The sequence below is a fragment of the Oncorhynchus kisutch genome, linkage group LG7 (assembly GCF_002021735.2).
Source record: "Oncorhynchus kisutch isolate 150728-3 linkage group LG7, Okis_V2, whole genome shotgun sequence".
In the NCBI taxonomy this organism is placed as follows: Eukaryota; Metazoa; Chordata; class Actinopteri; order Salmoniformes; family Salmonidae; genus Oncorhynchus; species Oncorhynchus kisutch.
The window spans coordinates 33,057,803-33,078,971 of NC_034180.2; the positions used below are offsets into that span (position 1 = coordinate 33,057,803).

Below are 21,169 nucleotides of genomic sequence, written 5' to 3' on the forward strand. Positions count from 1 at the left end.
GTGGCCCGATGAAACAGATGCTAACCCACAGGACGGGAATATGTTCCGTGATTCATCCGATGGCATCGGAGTTTACTACATCAGTCCCCGGCTTCATTAATAAGTGCATCGACGACGTAGTCCCCACAGTTACCGTACGTACTGTACATATCCCAACCAGAAGTCATGGATTATAGGCACCATCCGCGCTGAACTAAAGGCTAGAGCTGCCGCTTTCAAGGAGCGGGATACAAACCCGGACGTTTTTAAGAAATCCCGCTATGCCCTCTGACGAACCATCAAACAGGCAAAGCATCAATATAGGACTAAGATTGAATCCTACTACACCGGCTCTGATGCTTGTCGAATGTGGCAGGGCTTGAAAAGAATTACAGACTACAAAGGGAAGCACAGCCGAGAGCTTCCCAATGACACGAGCCTACCAGACGAGCTAAATTACTTCTATGCTCGCTTCGAGGCAAGCAACTCTGAATCACTCGTGAGAGCATGAGCTGTCCCGGACAACTGTGTGATACGCTCTCTGTAGCCAATGTGAGTAACATCTTTTAAACAGGTTATCAGGATGTATACTTGGAGCATGCACTGAAGAGCTGGCAAGTGTCTTCACTGACATTTTCAACCTCTCCCTGACCCAGTCTGTTATATGTTTCAAGCAGACCTCCATTGTCCCTGTGCCCAAGAACACCAAGGTAACCTGTCTAAATGACCATAGATAGCACTCACATCTGTAGCCATGAAATGCATTGAAAGTCACGGCTCACATCAAGACCATCATCCCAGACACCCTGGACCCACTCCAGTTTGCATACCGCCCCAACAGATCAACAGATCCACAGACTATGCCAATTCTATTCCACTCCACACTGCCCTTTCCTGTTTGGACAAAATGAACACCTACATTAGAATGCGGTTCATTGACTACATCTCAGTGTTCAACACCATAGAGCCCTCATCTCATTACTAAGCTAAGGTCCTTGGGACTGAACACTTCCCTCTGCAACTGGTTCCTGGACTTCCTGACGGGCTGCCCCAAGGTGTTGAGGGTATACAACAACATGGGGGCCCCCCAGGTGTGCGTGCTTAGTCCCCTCCTGTACTCCAAGGTTCACCCACGAGTGCGCACGACTCCAACACCACCATTAAGTGTGCTGATGACACAACGGTGGTAAACCTGATCACTGTTGATGATGAGACGGCCTATAGGGAGGAGGTCAAAGACCTGGCAGTGTGGTGCCAAGACAACCTCTCCCTCATCTTCAGTAAGACAATGGAGCTGATCGTCGATGCCAGAAAACGGAGGGCCGAGCATGCCCCCATTCACATCGACGGTGCTGTAGTGGAGCAGGTCGAGAGCTTCAAGGTCCTCGGTGTCCATATCACTAAGGATTTATCATGGTCCAAACACCAACATGGTCGTGAAGAGGGCACGACAACACCTCTTTCCCCCTCATGAGGCTGAAAAGATTTGGCATTGGTCCTCAGATCCTCAAAGTTCTACAGCTGCACCATCGAGAGAATCCTGACTGGCTGCATCACCGCTTGGTATGTCAACTGCTTGGCATCCAACCGCAAGGCGCTACAGAGGGTAGTGCGTGTGGCCCAGTACATCACTAGTGTCGAAAGTACAAGGTGTCGAAAGTGTTCCACAGGGATGCTTTCCCATATTGCCTCAAATGCTTCCCACAGTTGTCAATTTAGCTGGATGTCCTTTGCGTGGTGGACCATTCTTGATACACATAGGAAACCATTTAGTGTGAAAAACCCAGCAGCATTGCAGTTCTTTACACAAACCGGTGCGCCTGGCACCTACTACCATATCCCGTTCAAAGGCACAAGTCTTTTGTCTTGCCTATTCACTCTCAGTGGCACACGCGCATGCAAACTTACACACACACACACACACACACACACACAATCCATGTCTCAAGGCTTAAAAATCCTTCTTTAACCTATCTCCTCCCCTTCATCTTCATTGATTTTCAAGTGGATTTAACATGTGACATTCATACATAGTCATAGCTTTCACCTGGTCAGTCTGTCATTGTAATGTTTTGTATATGCAGTGTACTTCCACTGATACCCCAACACACAGACACATACGCCCACATGCACGAACATGCATACTGACGCCATACACTTTCACACTCCCCACATACGCTGCTGCTAGTCACTTTACCTCTACCTACACTACCAGTCAAAACAGCTAATTTGTGGAATTTCTTTCCTTATTGCGTTTGAGCCAATCAGTTGTGTTGTGACAAGGTACAGTAGGGGTGGTATACAGAAGGAGGCCCTATCTGGTAAAAGTCCATATTATGGCAAGAACAGCTGAATTAAGAATAGAGAAACAACAGTCCATCATTACTTTAAGACATGAAGATTAGTCATTACGGACATCTAAACATCAACTGTTCAGAGGAGACAGCGTGAATCAGGCCTTCATGGTCGAATTGCTGCAAAGAAACCACAATAAAGAAGAGACTTGCTTGGGCCAAGGAACACAAGTAATGAAGATTAGACCAGTGGAAATCTGTCCTTTAGCCTGAGTCCAATTTTGAGATTTTTGTTCCAACCGCCGTGTCTTTGTGAGATGCAGAGTAGGTGAACGGATGATCTCCGCATGTAGTTCCCACCGTGAAGCATGGAGTAGGAGGTGTGATGGTGTCGGGGTGCTTTGCTGGTGACACCGTCTGTGATTTATTTTGAAATCAAGGCACACTTAACCAGCATGGCTACCTCAGCGTTCTTCAGTGATACGCCATCCCATCTGGTTTGCGCTTAGTGGGATTATGAATTGTTGTTCAACAGGACAATGACCCAACACACCTCCAGGCTGTGTAAGGGCTATTTGACCAATGAGAGTGGTGGAGTGCTGCATCAGATGACCTGGCTTCCACAATCACCCAACCTCAACCAATTGAGATGGTTTGGACCACAGAGTGAAGGAAAAGCAGCATATGTGGGAACTCCTTCAAGATGTTTGGAAAAGCATTCCTCATGAAGCTGGTTGAGAGAATGCCTAGAGTGTGCAATGCTGTCATCAAGGCAAAGGGTGACTCTAAGAATCCCAAAAATATTTAGATTTGCTTAACACTTTTTGGGTTAATACATGATTCCATATGTGTTATTTCATAATGTTGATGTCTTCACTAGTATTCAACAATGTAGAAAATAGTTAAAATAAACAAGAACCCTTGAATGAGTAGGCGTCCAAACTTTTGACTGGTACTGTATATGTACAGTACATAGCTTGTACCCCTATACATCGACTTGGTACTGGTACTCCCTTTTATATAGCCATGTTATTTTCTACTCCCTTTATATAGCAATGTTATGTTCTACTCCCTTTAAACAGTGCATTCGGGAAGTATTCGTACCCCTTTACTTTTTCCACATTTTGTTACGTTACAGCCTTCTTCTAAAATTGATTAAATCGTTTCCCCCCCCTCAATCTACAGACAATGCACCATAATGACAATGCAAAAACTTTTATTTCAGCAAATTAATAAAAATATAAAATAAATAAAATAAAATTCAGACCCTTTACTCAGTCCTTTGTTGAAGCACCTTTGGCAGCGATTACAGCCTCGACTCTTCTTGGGAATGACGCTACAAGCTTGGAACACCTGTATTTGGGGCGTTTCTCCCATTCTCTGCAGATCCTCTCAAGCTCTGTCAGGTTGGATGGGGAGCATCGCTGCACAGCTATTTTCAGGTCTCTCCAGAGATGTTCGATCGTGTTCAAGTCTGGGCTCTGGCTTGGCCACTCAAGGACAATCAGAGACATGTCCCAAAGCCACTCCTGCGTTGTCTTGGCTGTGTGCTTAGCTGTCTTGGCTGTGTCATTGTCCTGATGGAATTTGAACCCCAGTCCAAGGTCCTGAGCGCTCTGAAGCAGGTTTTCATCAAGGATCTCTGTACTTTGCTCCGTTCATCCTTCCCTCGATCCTGACTAGTCTCCCAGTCCCTGCCACTGAAAAACAGAGTTCGTCTCATAGCAAAGGGTCTGAATACTTATGTAAATAAGTTATTTCTGTTTTTTTATTTGTAGTAAATGTGCCAAAATTTCTCAACTTGTTTTCACTTTGTGTGGATGAGGAAAAACATGTATTTAATTCATTTAGAGTAAGATTGTAACGTAACAAAATGTGGAAAACGTCAAGGTGTCTGAATACTTCCCGAATGCTCTGTATAGCCATGTTATTTTTATTCGTTATTCACTGTCACTTTTTTAAAATTGTAATGAAATTGATCTTTAATTTTGCATTGTTGGAATAGGACCTGTAAGTAAGCGTGTGATGACAAATTATTTGATTTGAAAGCGGATTTTATGCTGCGCAATTTAGACTATATAACGATTTAAGATAATGAAATGTTTAAATGCTGAGCTCTTTATATCCCTAACAGCCTATTGTGTGGCACTCGCACATGCTTCAGTCTATTTCTTTATAGGCTTCAAATAATTGAAATAATTTAGCCTAGGTAATTCATTTTCATTCCTTCTTAGGCTCCCTGTCTGGCTCCTGACCTATTTACAGTGTTTATATGCTGTTTAATATGACATGTAGCCTATTTGAAATTGTGTGCGCTTCTTACATTCACATTTTCATGTTTATTCAAACACTTTTCTTTCAAATCGTTTGGTTTCAATATTTCAAAAGCAAATGGTAGTCACAAAAATAGATGGGTGTTGGTTAAATTGTGATTTTAACGAATGGAGCGGATTTGAGTAGCAGTTTTTTTCTTTTAGCGGAGTGGTTGGAAAGGACATGAAGCACCGGAGCGGAGAACGTGATTTCCAACTGTTCTACTCCGCTCACATGCTCTGTTCTCATCTCAGCTCTTATGTAAGCAGCTCCGTGGAGCTGAAATGTGAATATACTTAGCTAATGTAATGCAGCCAGCCATTCCTCAGTAGCAACATTCGTTTGATGTAGTTTCTCTCTCTGAGTGATTGGATATTTAATATCCATATAATCAGTAGCCCGAAAACCAGCCATGTTGTCAACTGCCAGTTTGTGGGGAACCAAGATAAGAAGCTTGAAGTCTTTTATGTTATATTGTGGCTTATTATTGTTTATAAGACAACAGGCTCTTCCATCACTAGGATCAGAAGGTTTACCTCCCCATGTGACCTGACCAGGAAAAACGCTAGTCCCTAGCCTATTACTTAGCCTAATATGTGGTTGGGAAAAGATTCCTATTCATTACAAATGGGGTCAGCGGAAGCCAGAATAGAGCCAGACTCTGCTGACCTCCCATGTCCTCTGGTAACTCCATTATTCATGTGTGTGTATTTATCTACAGAACTGTATGGCTTTGATGTGCTCATCGACTCCAACCTCAAACCATGGCTCCTGGAGGTCAACCTCTCTCCCTCCCTGGCCTGGTGAGTGACTGACTGCATGTCATCTCACGGTTCACAGGAACAAATACATGCTTATGCCAGATCTTCAATCTTTGACCTTACAGCAGTTGCTCTCTTAACATCATTCTGAGAGCATTACTCTGCTCTGAAAAAAAACGTGTAAATTGCTAAAGGGACTTCAGGGTAACTCAAACAAGTGTTCTTCTTGTCCTTCTTTGAGATGAAACACACTTCTGTTTTCCTCCCATAAACCCTTAAACATCCTCTGGTGAGCTCTAGGAATAGACATGTTAATATAACACATAATGAAATGGCATGTTTGAGGATTTACACTTCGTTTGTTGATAAATACCCGGTGGCTAAATGTAAGCTTTTATCTTCTCATCCTCTTGAAATACATCTGAGCAGTTCTTTCCAGCCCAGTAAATTCTGTGAGTTGACTGTGATTGAGACGTTTGTGTCCTCTACAACTTTGGGATTACACTTTGTGAGGGCATATTGTGTTATTTTACTGTATGGACTTTGATGTCTTTCTAATGTCTTTTGTTCGTTTTTATATGATTTGAATCTTTCATTCCAGTGATGCTCCTCTGGATCTGAAGATAAAGGCCAGCATGATATCAGACATGTTTTCTATTGTGGGTGAGTCCTTCTCTCTCCCTCTCTTTCTGCACATAAAAAACAAGTGTTAATGCATGGGTTTTGGGGAGGGAGGAATGCCAAGGGTTTGGTCTGGCGACTACACCTGAATGAATGCTCTTGGCCAAAATGTTTCTGTTTAATTACATACCCACCTGTAGGGTTGGACGGTATCCAGATGTCCATACCTTCATACCGTGCCTGTGTCATCCTGGGGATATACGGAATTACCAGTAGTGCACACAAGGGGCGCTATATATATATATTTTTCAAACGTAAACCCCCTTACAAAAAAGTTACTTCCCAGAATGCTAACTAGTACTATGGAATCCTCATAGTGGATATTAGGTAAATGCTAACGCGCAAATGTGAACATTTACTACTTCGATTGACAACCCAGCTCATAAAGTTATGTAAGTATACTGAACAAAAATATAAATGCAACATGCAACAATTTCAAAGATTTTACTGAGTTAAAGTTCATATGAGAAAATTCATTAGGCCCTAATCTATGGATTTCACATGACTGAGAATACAGATATGCATCTGGACACAGATACTTTAAAATAAATGGTATTTCGTCATGGTATTTCTGTGCATTCAAATTACTAACAATAAAATGCAATTGTGTTCTTTGTAGCTTATGCCTGCCCATACCATAACCCCACCGCCACCATGTTCACAACGTTGACATCAACAAACCGCTCGCCCGCATGACGCCATACACGTGGTCTGTGGTTGAGGCCAGTTGGACGTACTGCCAAATTCTCTAAAAGGACATTGGATGTGGCATATGGCAGAGAAATGATGTGGCAACTTCTCTGGTGGACATTCCTGCAGTCAGCATGTCAATTGCTCACTCCCTCAACTTGAGACATCTGTGGCATTGTGTTGTGACAAAACTGCACATTTTAGAGTGGCCTTTAATTGTCCACTGCACAAGGTGCACCTGTGTAATGATCATGCTGTTTAATCAGCTTCTTGATATGCCACACCTGTCAGGTGGATGGATTATGATGGCAAAGGAGAAATGTTCACTAACAGGGATTTGTGCCCAACATTTTAGAGAAATAAGCTTTTTGTGAATATGTAACATTTCTGGGATCTTTTATTTCAGCTCATGAAACATGGGACCAACACTTGACATGTTGCGTTTTATATTTTTGTTCAGTACATATCAAAATGCAGTTTGCAGCATGATGCACAAAACAAACATTAGACAGCAGGGATCTTAATCCAGGAGGGGATTTTCTCTGTTCCTGTTATCAAGAAGCTTGATCTTGCAAGCTAACTTTAGCCACTTAGCTAACATTAGCAAGATAGTAAAACCCAGCTCGAGAGGATTTATTTCGCAAATCTTATATAGTTAACTTAATCATTATAAGGTATATAGCTGGCAAACAAAATAGTCTAACAAGCAAAATGATGAACGCGATCTGCTTTATCTATTACCTAGTGCACAAGTTGATGGCAGGTATTTATTTAAAAAGTACTAATATTCATGTGTATTAAATGTAATATTGGGTATTGACCTTATTGGATAGTCATACTGATGGTATTTTGAAATACCCCAGGGTACCGCATACAGTGGGGCAAAAAAGTATTTAGTCAGCCACCAATTGTGCAAGTTCTCCCACTTAAAAAGATGAGAGAGGCCTGTAATTTTCATCATACGTACACTTCAACTATGACAGACAAAATTAGAAAAAAAATCCAGAAAATCACATTGTAGGATTTTTAATGAATTTATTTGCAAATTATGGTGGAAAATAAGTATTTGGTCAATAACAAAAGTTTATCTCAATACTTTGTTATATACCCTTTGTTGGCAATGACAGAGGTCAAAAGTCTTGACAAGGTTTTCACACACTGTTGCTGGTATTTTGGCCCATTCCTACATGCAGATCTCCTCTAGAGCAGTGAGCAGTGATGTTTTGGGGCTTTCAACTCCCTCCAAAGATTTTCTATGGGGTTGAGATCTGGAGACTGACTAGGCCACTCCAGGACCTTGAAATGCTTCTTACGAAGCCACTCCTTCGTTTCCCGGGAGGTGTGTTTGGGATCATTGTCATGCTGAAAGACCCAGCCACGTTTCATCTTCAATGCCCTTGCTGATGGAAGGAGGTTTTCACTCAAAATCTCACGATACATGGCCCCATTCATTCTTTCCTTTACACGGATCAGTCGTCCTGGTCCCTTGGCAGAAAAACAGCCCCAAAGCATGATGTTTCCACCCCCATGCTTCACAGTAGATATGGTGTTCTTTGGATGCAACTCAGCATTCTTTGTCCTCCAAACACGACGAGTTGAGTTTTTACCAAAAAGTTATATTTTGGTTTCATCTGACCATATGACATTCTCCCAATCTTCTTCTGGATCATCCAAATGCTCTCTAGCAAACTTCAGACGGGCCTGGACATGTACTGGCTTAAGCAGGGGGACACGTCTGGCACTGCAGGATTTGAGTCCCTGGCGGCGTAGTGTGTTACTGATGGTAGGCTTTGTTACTTTGGTCCCAGCTCTCTGCAGGTCATTCACTAGGTTCTGGGATTTTTGTGATAATTTTGACCCCACGGGGTGAGATCTTGCGTGGAGCCCCAGGTCGAGGGAGATTATCAGTGGTCTTGTATGTCTTCCATTTCCTAATAATTGCTCCCACAGTTGATTTCTTCAAACCAAGCTGCTTACCTATTGCAGATTCAGTCTTCCCAGCCTGGTGCAGGTCTACAATTTTGTTTCTGGTGTCCTTTGACAGCTCTTTGGTCTTGGCCATAGTGGAGTTTGGAGTGTGACTGTTTGAGGTTGTGGACAGGTGTCTTTTATACTGATAACAAGTTCAAACAGGTGCCATTAATACAGGTAACGAGTGGAGGACAGAGGAGCCTCTTAAAGAAGAAGTTACAGGTCTGTGAGAGCCAGAAATCTTGTCATTTTTGTGTCATTTTTCCCCCTCATTTTGTCTGTCATAGTTGAAGTGCACCTATGATGAAAATTACAGGCCTCTCTCATCTTTTTAAGTGGGAGAACTTGCACAATTGGTGGCTGACGAAATACTTTTTTGCCCCACTGTATATGGTGTACCGCCCAACCCTACCCACCTGTTTATTTTTAACCACATGATCTTTATGATGTGACTGAGTAAACCATAACCTCTATATACTTACTTGTTTTAAAGCCTAGTTTGTCAGAAAGGTCCAGGTTTTAGGAGTCAACATATTTCCATGCAGGCTCTTTATCTCATTATAACCACTGTTGCTAAGACACCTATTTCCATTTTGACAATATAATGAATTGTAAGGACCTTTTCTCAGGCAGACATCTGTCTAATCATGCACACAATTTTTTTTAAAGCCATCTCAATAGCTATGCATCGTGAGTCAGTAAAGAACAGGCCCGATTCTCAACACTTCATTTATCAAATCAAATCAAATCTGATTTGTTACATACACATGGTTAGCAGATGTTTATGCGAGTGTAGCGAAATGCTTGTGCTTCTAGTTCCGACAATGCAGTAATAACCAACGAGTAATCTAGCTAACAATTCCAAAACTACTACCTTATTTATACACACAAGTGTAAAGGGATAAAGAATATGTACATAAAGATATATGAATGAGTGATGGTACAGAGCAGCATAGGAAAGATGCAGTAGATGGTATCGAGTACAGTATATACATATGAGATGAGTATGTAAACAAAGTGGCATAGTTTAAAGGACATGTCATGGGCAGGCTGCTTAATGAGTTACCCTTTGTGATGTGATCACTTTGCTCATGCCTTTAACACCCATTTCCATGTCTCGTCCAAGGCCTCTCTTTACCTGTGAACTGGGCTGGTGCCTAGCTGGGGAGTGCCAGCGTAGATGGAAACTTTGTTGGACCTGGCTCCTGCCATCCTCAGCATTTAGCCGGCAGCAGGTTCCACTACGTGTATTTTTCAGCCCGGTGTCTCTTGTTATTAGGGCTTTCTTCAGCAAATCCTCATTGCGAATGAAGAAAGACACTAATTGGCCATTCTGCTGCCTGACGCTTGGTTTCAGTCAGGCATTGTTTTATACTAACTTTTGCCCCACACTTAGTTTAACGTTGTATATTAGAGAATATGCCTAGTAGGATTGCTCCATAATGGGGCCTCAGAATTGTGGAGAAACCACAGGCATCATTGTAATTGACATTCAATGACTGGCAGGGGAAATTGTCAACAGATGACTTGGTTGTTTTGGAGTCATTAAGCTCTCTTGAGAAATGCGATCTCACATTATTAAGCCAAATAAATCCTTAGCTTGCAAACAAAAAATTGGTTAGCCCTAGGTGCAGATTAACACTGTTTATACAACAGACACTTAATGCAGAGAATAACATGTCTTTGTTATGTCACATTCCTTCACAATTAATGCATTCTCAGGTAGCCAGGTTGGAGCTGTGGAGAATATTTGATAGAAATTCAAGTCCACATCTGAAATAAATATTCTTATTACACTTTCAGTCTCAGCCAATTTTTTCCAAAGCAAGTTGAGCATTGACAATGACACGTGTACTACAAGTACAGCTAATTTGGGGTGGCAGGTAACCTAATGGTTAGAGCATTGGGCCAGTAACTGAAAGGTTGCTGGTATGAATCCCCAAGCGGAGAAGGTAAAAATCTGTCGTTCTGCCTCTTAACTGCCTTGTTCACCCACTGTTCCCCGGTATGCCGTCATTGTAAATAAGAATTTGTTCTTAACTGACTTACCTAGTTAAATAAAGGTTACATTTAATCTCCCCGTATGTTCATATCAGTACTTTTGTCATCTTGTTTGTACCTCCCTGTCATGATCCGTTGACAATATAAAATGACACTGAGCCCTGGAGGCCATATCTAATGGCGCTGTGTGAGGGACTGTGATGTGTATGTCTGTACCAGGGCCAGCTTGCGGCTGGATCTCCCTCCACTCCCTCCCGCTCATTAAGTGAGAGGAGGGAATCATAAATATCCAGTTATCTTTGGACTGATGCATGAGTGCAGGCCTGGGGAAAATGAGCAGTGACATGTAAAACATACCCCATCTATTATTCACCAAACAAATCCCGGTGCTTTTGGCAGATAACACTTGGGCTACATACCAGCTCTGTAAATAATGACAGCATGCCATTAGCATTCATTTTCCCCTTGTGTGTAGCTGTCAGTAACGCGTCAGCCGTGCTTGTAATAATTGCTGCATTTAGACAAGAACGTGGCAAGAGCCCGATTCTTACCTGACGGCTTGGATGAGGCAGTACAAAGAACCTCAGGACCTGAGCTGTCGATTTGATCCAAAATAAGTTTTCCTATCACTCTGTATGAGAAAGTATGAAGGGAAAGTATAAAGTCGTTTTTCTTTCTTCACTTCTTGGATCGGTTAGCTCATAGTGAGTTTTAGAAAGAGAGAGCATATGTCAATTATTGGGAGTCGGTGTGAGAAGAACTGTGGAGAAAGATTAGGACTAGAGCTGCCATATTGATGTCACAAATGGTAGTATCAGATTGATCTTTATTCATGTGGTTTTACTGCTATAGATAACACATGCTCTCTAGAATATTTGGCCACTGTCATTTACTCATTGTAGTGTCATGTCCCTGCAGGCTTTGTTTGTCAGGACCCCCTGCTACGACAACCCCGCTCTGAACGGGTGGCTCTGGACCCGGGCCTGAAGTACCCAGCCCCCAAAGCACAGGTATGGGACACCACCCTTCTTATTGTTTCACAAAAAGCGATTTAGTTTCGACATCTGAAGGAACAGTCTTTCCATGCCATATACAGTTGAAGTCGGAAGTTTACATACACCTTAGCCAAATACATTTAAACTCAGTTTTTCACAATTCCTGACATTTAATCCTAGTAAAAATTCCCTGTCTTAGTGATCACCACTTTATTTTAAGAATGTGAAATGTTAGAATAATAATAGAGAATTATTTATTTAATATTTTATTTATTTCATTACATTCTCAGTGGGTCAGAAGTTTACATACACTCAATTAGTATTTGGTAGCATAAATTGTTTAACTTGGGTCAAACATTTCGGGTAGCCTTCCACAAGCTTCCCAAAATAAGTTGGGTGAATTTTGGGCCATTTTTTCCTGACAAAGCTGGTATAACTGAGTCAGGTTTGTAGGCCTCCTTGCTCGCTCACGCTTTTTCAGTTCTGCCCACAAATTGTCTGTAGGATTGAGAGCAGGGCTTTGTGATGGCCACTCCAATGCCTTGACTTTGTTGTCCTTAAGCCATTTTGCCACGACTTTGGAAGTATGCTTGGGGTCATTATCCATTTGGAAGACCCATTTGCGACCAAGCTTTAACTTACTGACTGATGTCTTGATGTTGCTTCAATATATCCACAAAAGTTTCCTTCCTCATGCTACCATCTATTTTGTGAAGTGCACCAGTCCCTCCTGCAGCAAAGCACCCCCACAGCATGATGCTGCCACCCCCGTGCTTCATGGTTGGGATGGTGTTCTTCGGGTTGCAAGCCTCCCTCTTTTTCCTCCAAATTTAACGATGGTCATTATGGCCAAACAGTTTTATTTTTGTTTCATCAGACTAGAGGACTTGTGCAGTTGCAAACTGTAGACTGCCTTTTTTTATGGCAGTTTTGGAACAGTAGCTTCTTCCTTGCTGACTGGCCTTTCAGGTTATGTCGATATCGGACTTGTTTTACTGTGGATATAGATACTTTTGTACTTCTTTCCTCCAGCATCTTCACAAAGTCCTTTGCTACTGTTCTGGGATTGATTTGCACTTTTCACACCAAAGTACATTCATCTCTATGAGACAGAATGCGTCTCCTTCCTGAGCAGCATGACGGCTGCGTGTTCCCATGGTGTTTATACTTGCGTAGTATTGTTTATACTTGCGTAGTATTGTTTGTACAGAAGAACTTGGTACCATCAGGCATTTGGAAATCCCAAGGATGAACCAGACTTGTAGAGGTGTACAATTTATTTTCCTGAGGTCTTGGTTGATTTCTTTAGATTTTCCCATGATGTGAAGCAAAGAGGCATTGAGTTTGAAGGTAGGCCTTGAAATGCATCCACAAGTACACCCCCAATTGACTCAAATGATGTCAATTAACCAATTAATCAGAAGCTTCTAAAGCCATGACTTCATTTTCTGGAATTTTCCAAGCTGTTTAAAGGCGCAGTCAACTTAGTGTATGTAAACTTCTGACCCACTGGAATTGTGATACAGTGAAATAATCTGTCTGTAAACAATTGTTGGAGAATGTACTTGTGTCATGCACAAAGTAGATGTCCTAACCGTCTTGCCAAAACTGTAGTTTGTTAACAAGAAATTTGTGGAGTGGTTGAAAAACGAGTTTTCCGACTTCAATTGTAACCTAACTTCATGGGTTAGGGTTACTGTACTGTACTTGTTTTGCTGTTAGAGCTGAGCCCTTTTTGCCCTCATGGAAAAACATTCTCATGAAAAACAACTGTTAATGTAATTGCAGTGTTGGGGTGACATCATCAGCACGGCGAGTGCAGCGCTCTGTGGATTATTATTTATTGTTTTTTATCAAGTGACTAATCCTCTCACTAGGCCCTTTTGCTAAATGATGCCACAGCAGCTAATACACTTGGCTCAGTGCAGTCAACTACTGCACCCGGTCTGGGCTGGGATCTGCTGGTGGGACATCAAATCAGACATTTTTCTACTCCACCTTATAGCTATCATGCAATGAGCACAGATAGTTTCTCTACAGTAAGAAGGCTGGAAGTTTGTTCATATGTGTTCTGTATGCATGTGTCTGTTTGTTTCTTTTGATGTGCTTGTCTAAGTGTGCTTCTTTGCATGTGTGTATGTTTACAGTGAGGTGTAGTTAGCGGCTGATGTTCATCTCACTGTCACTTACACTCCATTGCCTCTCTTAGCGTCCTTTATCTGCTCAGTCCACCATTGCACCCTCCAGAGTGGTAAGTTGTCCTGCCTTCTCATATCCTCTAACCCAACCACATTAACCCTGCTGCACCTTTTCCCTCTCCCTCACCACCGTGACGTCTTTACATTTAACTGGTAAGAAAGTCACTTTTTCAACCGCTTATACTCTTTTTCAGTCCAACCTATTCTTCTATTTTCCCTATTTGCGGCTTCCAAAAAGTACCCTCTATCGAAGTGGTGCTTTAAATCGAATAGTCTTTAGTAGATTGGTCTGGGCAAGACTATGATTTATAAGCATCGCAATGCAGCTCTTAGAATCCATCACATTAGTACAAGTGTGCAATGCCCCTCTTCCGGTTACAGACACAGCAAAACAATATTGCCACTATAGCAGTCCTGTTAGAGGCAGTTACAGAATCTTGGGCTCCTAGGGACAACCTGTCCTTTTCCCCTATACTGTGATTAGGAGCAACAGTTGAGATTATTTAATATTTCCCCCAACCAGTCAGACAAATTAAAAGTAATCTCCCCCCACTATTTAGATGACAAATGCTGTATGTGATCCTGTGGGGTTATGCCCCTGCTGTCTGACCGGGTTCAAACCTGCGCTCCAGTCGTCAATCAGCCCTGGTAATGCATGTCGAGTAAGAGGGAGTCAGGAATGCCAGCTAGCCAAGATAGAAAATGTGCCATTTAATGGAACCCAGGGAGGGAGGAAAGAGGATTATTTGTTTATTTTTAAACATTTTCAATGTAGTTGGTGCTTTTCTGTATGTAAAGATTGTTACATTTTAAGATGTATTAGTTTTATCAGTGTGTGAGATGATTTCTTAGGTGCAAATGTAAGAATTTAACAGAGCTAGCCAACTTGCATTAACACCCTATTCATTACACTTATTAAACCAGTATCAGGGTGGATTTATGTATTAAACCAGTATCGGGGAGGATTTATGTATTAAACCAGTATCGGGGAGGATTTATGTATTAAACCAGTATCGGGGAGGATTTATGTATTAAACCAGTATCGGGGTGGATTTATGTATTAAACCAGTATCGGGGAGGATTTATGTATTAAACCAGTATCGGGGAGGATTTATGTATTAAACCAGTATCGGGGAGGATTTATGTATTAAACCAGTATCGGGGTGGATTTATGTATTAAACCAGTATCGGGGAGGATTTATGTATTAAACCAGTATCGGGGAGGATTTATGTATTAAACCAGTATCGGGGTGGATTTATGTATTAAACCAGTATCGGGGTGGATTTATGTATTAAACCAGTATCGGGGAGGATTTATGTATTAAACCAGTATCGGGGAGGATTTATGTGGGAAGTACGTGGATGGTACCGTATCAATATAACAATGTGTTCACTCTCCTCCTCTCCTGCAGCGGCAGAGACCCCTGTCAGCCAACAACACTGACACAGACGGGCCTAAGGAGAAGCCAGGAAGTAAACAGGGGGACAGCACCCTGGGCCTGACTGCTGAGGAGGTAAATATACATAGCTGAAGTTAGTTTCCCTCTCATGCAGATCTATCATATTATCTATCACTAACATAGAATTGTAGTTAAGGGTTCTTTTTTCTTCTTCTTCTCCATGGCAGTTGAAAGTCCTGAGGAGGATAAGAGAGGAGCACGAGAGACGAGGGGGGTTCATCCGAATCTTCCCCACCCCAGAGACATGGGAACTGTATAGGTGAGAGGGATTCAGACACGTCGGGTAATGTTGCACACTAATGCAAGTGTCTAGATACATTTTAGAATAAGGGAAGAAAAGCGATGTACATAATGCTGCCTCCCTACATTTAGCCACTACTATTACTACTTAGTACATCTATTACTACTGCAGTTAGGAGTAAGGTGAGAAGCTGATACACATTAGAGAATTGGCTGGTTACTGTACATAACATCTCAGAGTATTTATAGACTTTACATTTTTATATTTTCCCCAAACATGGCTGAAATCCCATGATGACTTCTAGTTGAAACAGCATTAAACCCACTATTTAGGAGGAAATATAGTTTTGTGCTTACAGTCCATATTCCTGTATGAGGGATTTGCTGCTTGATTAGCTTTATGGGCCTGTTAATACTGGGGATTTTGTGGCTTTTTACACAGTATGTTTCGAAGTGGTCTTGAAATGACTGGGGCCTATGACATTGAGTATCACAATATCCCTGTTGTAACACATTCATCCCCCCACAAATTAGACAGAGGATGCTGAAGCCCAGTGCAGCCTGTGATGTTGATGGTTGTCATTTTGTCATTATCTGTGTCTGTTTCTCAGTTGTTATCTGGAGTATAAGACATCGATGAACTCCATGTTGGCTAACAGACTTTTCCATGGAAGGTAAGCATTTCCTTCGTAGTTGGTTAAGGGAACAGCTTCTCCATCAGTTTGTGGAAACGGTTGGTTGACTGTTTGTTTTGTCTTCAGATGAATAGGTGAGGACAACAGCTAATAAGATCTGTATGGTAATAGTAAACTGTAAAGTTTTCCAGAGCGAGCACAGTGTCTGTGTGGCAGTGTGGCTTTGGTAGTCTAGTCCTCAAACAGCATTTGGTGCTGGGGAGAGTTTATAGAGCAAGGAAGAGCAGGGAAAATGTTATAGAATTAACAAAACTATAAAGAATTTTGGTACACAATTCAACACATTTATTTTTTCTGTTGCACGGGTTCAGACTTCAGATGTGATTATGAGTTTTAGGTTTTTGTACAGTATTTAATTTACTCAGTTTCACTATAGCATAATATTTTCTGGGGAGCTGGCATCTCCTCTGGCCCTTTATGATTTTTCCATGTCGCTTGCTTTGGTCCTCAGATTGGGGAAAGCGGTGGTGACCTCAAGATCACGGTGGGTGTTATTGCCGCCATTTTCCCTTACTATCAAATAAAATGTAAATAGTTCAGGTGGCCATTTGATTAATTGTTCAGCAGTCTTATGGCTTGGGGTTAGAAGCTGTTTAAGGAGCCTTTTGGACCTAGATTTGACGCTCCAGTACCGCTTGCCGTGCGGTAGCAGAGAGAACAGTCTATGACTTTGGTGACTGGAGTCTTTGACACCGGCTAGTATAAAGGTCCTGGATGGCAGGAAGCTTGGCCCCAGTGATTTACTAGGCCGTACGCACTACCGTCTGTAACGCCATACGGTCGGATGCTGAGCAGTTGCCATACCAGGCAGTGATGCAACCGGCCAGGATGCTCTCGATGGTGCAGCTGTAGAACTTTTTGAGGATCTGAGGACATATGCCAAATGTTTTCAGTCTCCTGAGGGAGAAAATGCATTGTCGTGCCCTCTTCACGACTGTCTTGGTGTGTTTGGACCATGCTCTCGACCTGCTCCACAGCAGTCCTATCAATGTGAATGGGGGCGTGTTCGGCCCTCCTTTTTCTGTCATCCACTATCAGCCCCTTTGTCTTGTGCACGCTGAAGGAGAGGTTGTTCTCCTGGCACCACACTGCCAGGTTTATAAGCTGTCTCATCGTTGTCGGTGATCATGCCTACCATTGTTGTTTCGTCAGCAAACGTAATGATAGTGTTGGAGTCGTGCTTGGCCGTGCAGTCGTTGGTGAACAGGGAGTACAGAGGGGACTAAGCACACACCCCTGAGGGGCCCCCGTGTTGAGGATCAGCATGGCAGATGTGTTGTTGCCTACCTTTACCCCCTGGGGGCGGCCTGTCAGGAAGTCCAGGGTCCAGTTGCAGAGGGATGTGTTTTGTCCCAGGGTCCTTAGCTTAGTGATGTGCTTTGAGCTCACTATGGTGTTGAACACTGAGCTAAATGTATCAATGAACAGCATATATATATATATATACTGTATATATACGAATTGGAGTGGGTCTAGGGATTCTGAGATGATGGTGTTAGCTATGACCAGCCTTTCAATGCACTTCGGCTACCGAGTGCTACAGGGGCGGTAGTAGTTTAGGCAGGTTACCTTCCCTTTCTTGAGCACAAGGACTATGGTGGTCTGCTTAAAACATGTAGGTATTACAGACTCGGTCAGGGAGAGGTTGAAAATGTCAGTGAAGAAACACTTGCCAGTTGGTCAGCCCATGCTCTGAATACACGTCCTGGTAATCCGTCTGGCCTTGTGAATGTTGACTTATTTAACGGTCTTGCTCACATCGGCTCCGGAGAGTGTGATCACACAGTTGTCCGGAACAGCTCGTGCTCTCATGCATGCTTCAGTGTTGCTTGCCTCGAAGCGAGAATAAAAGACATTAAGCTCGTCTGGTAGGCTCGCGTCACTGGGCAGCTCGCGGCTGGATTTCCCTTTGTAGTGCGTAATAGTTTGCAAGCCCTACCACATCTGACGAGTGTCTGAGCTGCTGTAGTAGGATTCAATCTTCAGTCCTGTATTGACACTTTGCCTGTTTGGTCGTTCGTCTGATGGCATAGCTGGATTTCCCGCTCCTTGAAAGCGGCAGCTCTAGCCTTGAGCTTGGTGCAGATATTGCCTGCAACCCATGGCTTCTGGTTTTGATATGTACGCACTATGGGAATGACGTCGTCGATGCACTTATTGATGAAGCCGGTGACTGAGGTGGTACACTCCTCAATGCCATTGGATGAATCCTGGAACATATTCCAGTTTGTGCTTGCAAAACTGTCTTGTAGCATAGCATCTGCGTCATCTGACCACTTCCATGTCTTCCAACTTTCCATATCTTACCACAATATCTCGGAAAATTATAATCTGATACATTTATCTTCACAGGGACTTATTCAGCCACACTTGTCTTAGCAATGTCTAATGTACCTGTATATTATTACAGTGCCTTGTATTATTTGACATTGGGAGTAAAGCAACACTTGAATGCTTTAGCAGAAATATCGCAATGCAGGCTGAATGAGTTGAACTGATCCCTCAGTTTTATTATTCTGAATGGGAATCTGTGGTTCAGGAATCATATTAAAGCCGTTCCTCTCGTCCCCCATCAGGAAGCTGAATGGTAATGTGCAGCTGCAGGTGGATGTGTTCCACGCGTGTCACGTGATCCAGTACGAGAGGAAGCTGTTGTCGCTGGAGGCGCGGAGGCGGAGGCTGCGCCACCTGGCAGAGCACTCCGCCATGGGGAGGAAAAGAGCAGGTAGGCCTCAGGGAGTCTGTCCTCTTCCAGCTGACACAGCATAGCAACACTCTGTCTAGTCTCAGACCCAGACCACGGCCTGTCTGGCCAAGCCAAGGGGGAGACAATCAGACGCGTTCATTCCTTTACTTTATATTAAGAACTCCCCACTACCAGAATGAATATGGCCAAATATGACAGTGAGTTTATATAACAACTACCATAAGATCTCTTGTGTTGAAGTGTGTTTGCATTTGATCCAGTAAAGACACAATGATGTAATTGACATTGTGAGGTTTGACTTTTTTTCTGTAATGCTTTGTACTTAAGCGAGGGGTCGCAAGGCCTCCCCTACTGGGACCAGTGACGAGGAGGATATTGAAGAGGGGGAGGAGAGGGTTCAGGAGGAAGAGGAGAAGAATAAGAAAGCCCTGGGTTCGTTAGTGGTGCAGACTGACAGTGTGCCCACCTCACTGAAGCGGTTCCACAATGAGGCCCTGTCCTCTGCAGAACCGGCCCGATGCACCACTGCCATTACCAAACCCAAAGTCAACCTGCTCCACATCCTCCAGCAGGGCTGGGACCTCAGGTCAGTGCACACCGCAGGCTTCTGCTCCTGTTGGCAGCCCTCTCCGAATTCTCCTCTCTCCCTTTTCATCCATCCCACCACCCCTCACTTTGCTTCTCTCAGCAGCAGAAGGAGAAATATGAGGCTCCCAGAGCACGGGCCAAAAAAGCAAAGGAGAAAATCTGGGCCTCTTTTCTTACCCCGGCATGTTGTGATCAGTCTCTTCCATGTGTACCTAATTCACAACATAGAGAAAACACTGAGGAAGCGAATCCTGGGTGTCAGCCTTGAATTCAATGTAGAGACACTCCCTGTGATTTGACTGTTAATTGTAGGAGTCAAACTGTCCTTTCTCTGTTTTAATTTGGAAGGACTTGAAAGGCTCCCCACCATCCTTAATTTTGTAATACGCGTGCAAAAATATTTAGACCTCTTTTTGTTTTTACAATAACATTAATGAATATTACATTCTTCTGTCTAAACGGCAACAAAGGCTCCAGTCTCCTATAGATTTTTTTAAGTGTGTCTGAAATTGTAATTTGAGGGGGAATTACAATAACAAGTCTACGTTTGTCGAAATTCCTCTGAGCTTGCCAGGACTGTGAAGGGACCTGGGAAATTATAGTACAGTATATCATTGTTTGTGTTTGACAGCTTTCTCCAAAACATTTTTCCACTACAATGTACTGGCAGTACCCTTTTCAGGTTAATTTGGGCCATGAAAACAATTATTCACTCTTGGTGCTGGCCGAGAGGACAAGTCACACTGTGCTCCAACACTCTGGCTGAAAATGATACATACCTGTATTTGTTTTGTCTCTTGCATGATGCCTAAAATAACAAACAGAATATCCGTCAGTGCTTGTGCTTGCTGTTGTAACACATGTATCTGAGATTTCTGAAAGGCAGTAAACCTTTGTTCCCATTTAAATTGTCTGGAGACCTGGTGGAGATTATTCATTATTTACTGTCAGGGAATGACAAAGTTGGAGATATGATCTGTGTTGCGGTGTGTGTGTTCCTGTGTGGGCAATTCCTTTCTCTACTGTCATTCTCTCCATCCCATTTTGTCTTGTTTAACCATGCTTATCTTTGCAATTTTTTTTATCTTTACAAAATGTTCTTTCCTCTTCCTGTCTCTGTCATATTTTTTTCTCTTCCTCCTTAGTTTCCTCTCCTCAGCCTCTCATGTCCTCCTAAATCAAGCCTCTCTCTCCCCCTGTTCTGCAGTAAGGTCCAGGCTCGGATGGCCTTCTCCTCCTATCTCCTTCGGGTGCAGATGAGGCTACTCGCAGAGAGCAGGACTATCGCTAACTCTGCCTGGCCAGAGAAGGACAATGAGCAAATGGTAATACAACTGTCTGAGACCATTGCCCCGGGGAATGACTGTATGGAAAAGGGAACCTAGACCCTTGTGTTATGTTTATCTGCATTATGCTACTCATCGGAGCCACTTGGGTCATAATGTGCTGAGGTGTTTGTGGCCACATAGAGAGGAAAATCACTGTGAGTACATGACTGCGTCAAAGTTGATTTTATCAGAAAGCCTCTGGAGAAAATAAATGTGAACATGTGTCCATGAAAAGTCAATTTTTTTGTTGTTGCAATAAATGAAATAA

General features: G+C 42.9%; 1 protein-coding gene across 4 annotated transcripts in view; it reads left to right on the plus strand.

The window, feature by feature from the left end:
• The window catches only part of ttll5 (tubulin tyrosine ligase-like family, member 5), a 90,803-nt gene that overhangs the window by 17,917 nt on the left and 51,717 nt on the right, over nt 1-21,169 (plus strand). Inside the window, exons 13-23 of one of the 4 annotated variants that reach the window (XM_020488036.2) lie at nt 5,308-5,389; nt 5,949-6,010; nt 11,609-11,700; nt 13,895-13,936; nt 15,296-15,397; nt 15,511-15,602; nt 16,195-16,257; nt 16,730-16,762; nt 18,855-19,003; nt 19,313-19,571; nt 20,781-20,898. In XM_020488036.2, the coding sequence (XP_020343625.1) occupies nt 5,308-5,389; nt 5,949-6,010; nt 11,609-11,700; nt 13,895-13,936; nt 15,296-15,397; nt 15,511-15,602; nt 16,195-16,257; nt 16,730-16,762; nt 18,855-19,003; nt 19,313-19,571; nt 20,781-20,898 (1,094 nt within the window). The remainder of the gene's footprint in view (nt 1-5,307; nt 5,390-5,948; nt 6,011-11,608; nt 11,701-13,894; nt 13,937-15,295; nt 15,398-15,510; nt 15,603-16,194; nt 16,258-16,729; nt 16,763-18,854; nt 19,004-19,312; nt 19,572-20,780; nt 20,899-21,169) is intronic. The other 3 variants (XM_020488037.2, XM_031828980.1, XM_031828981.1) reach the window with 3 other exon arrangements.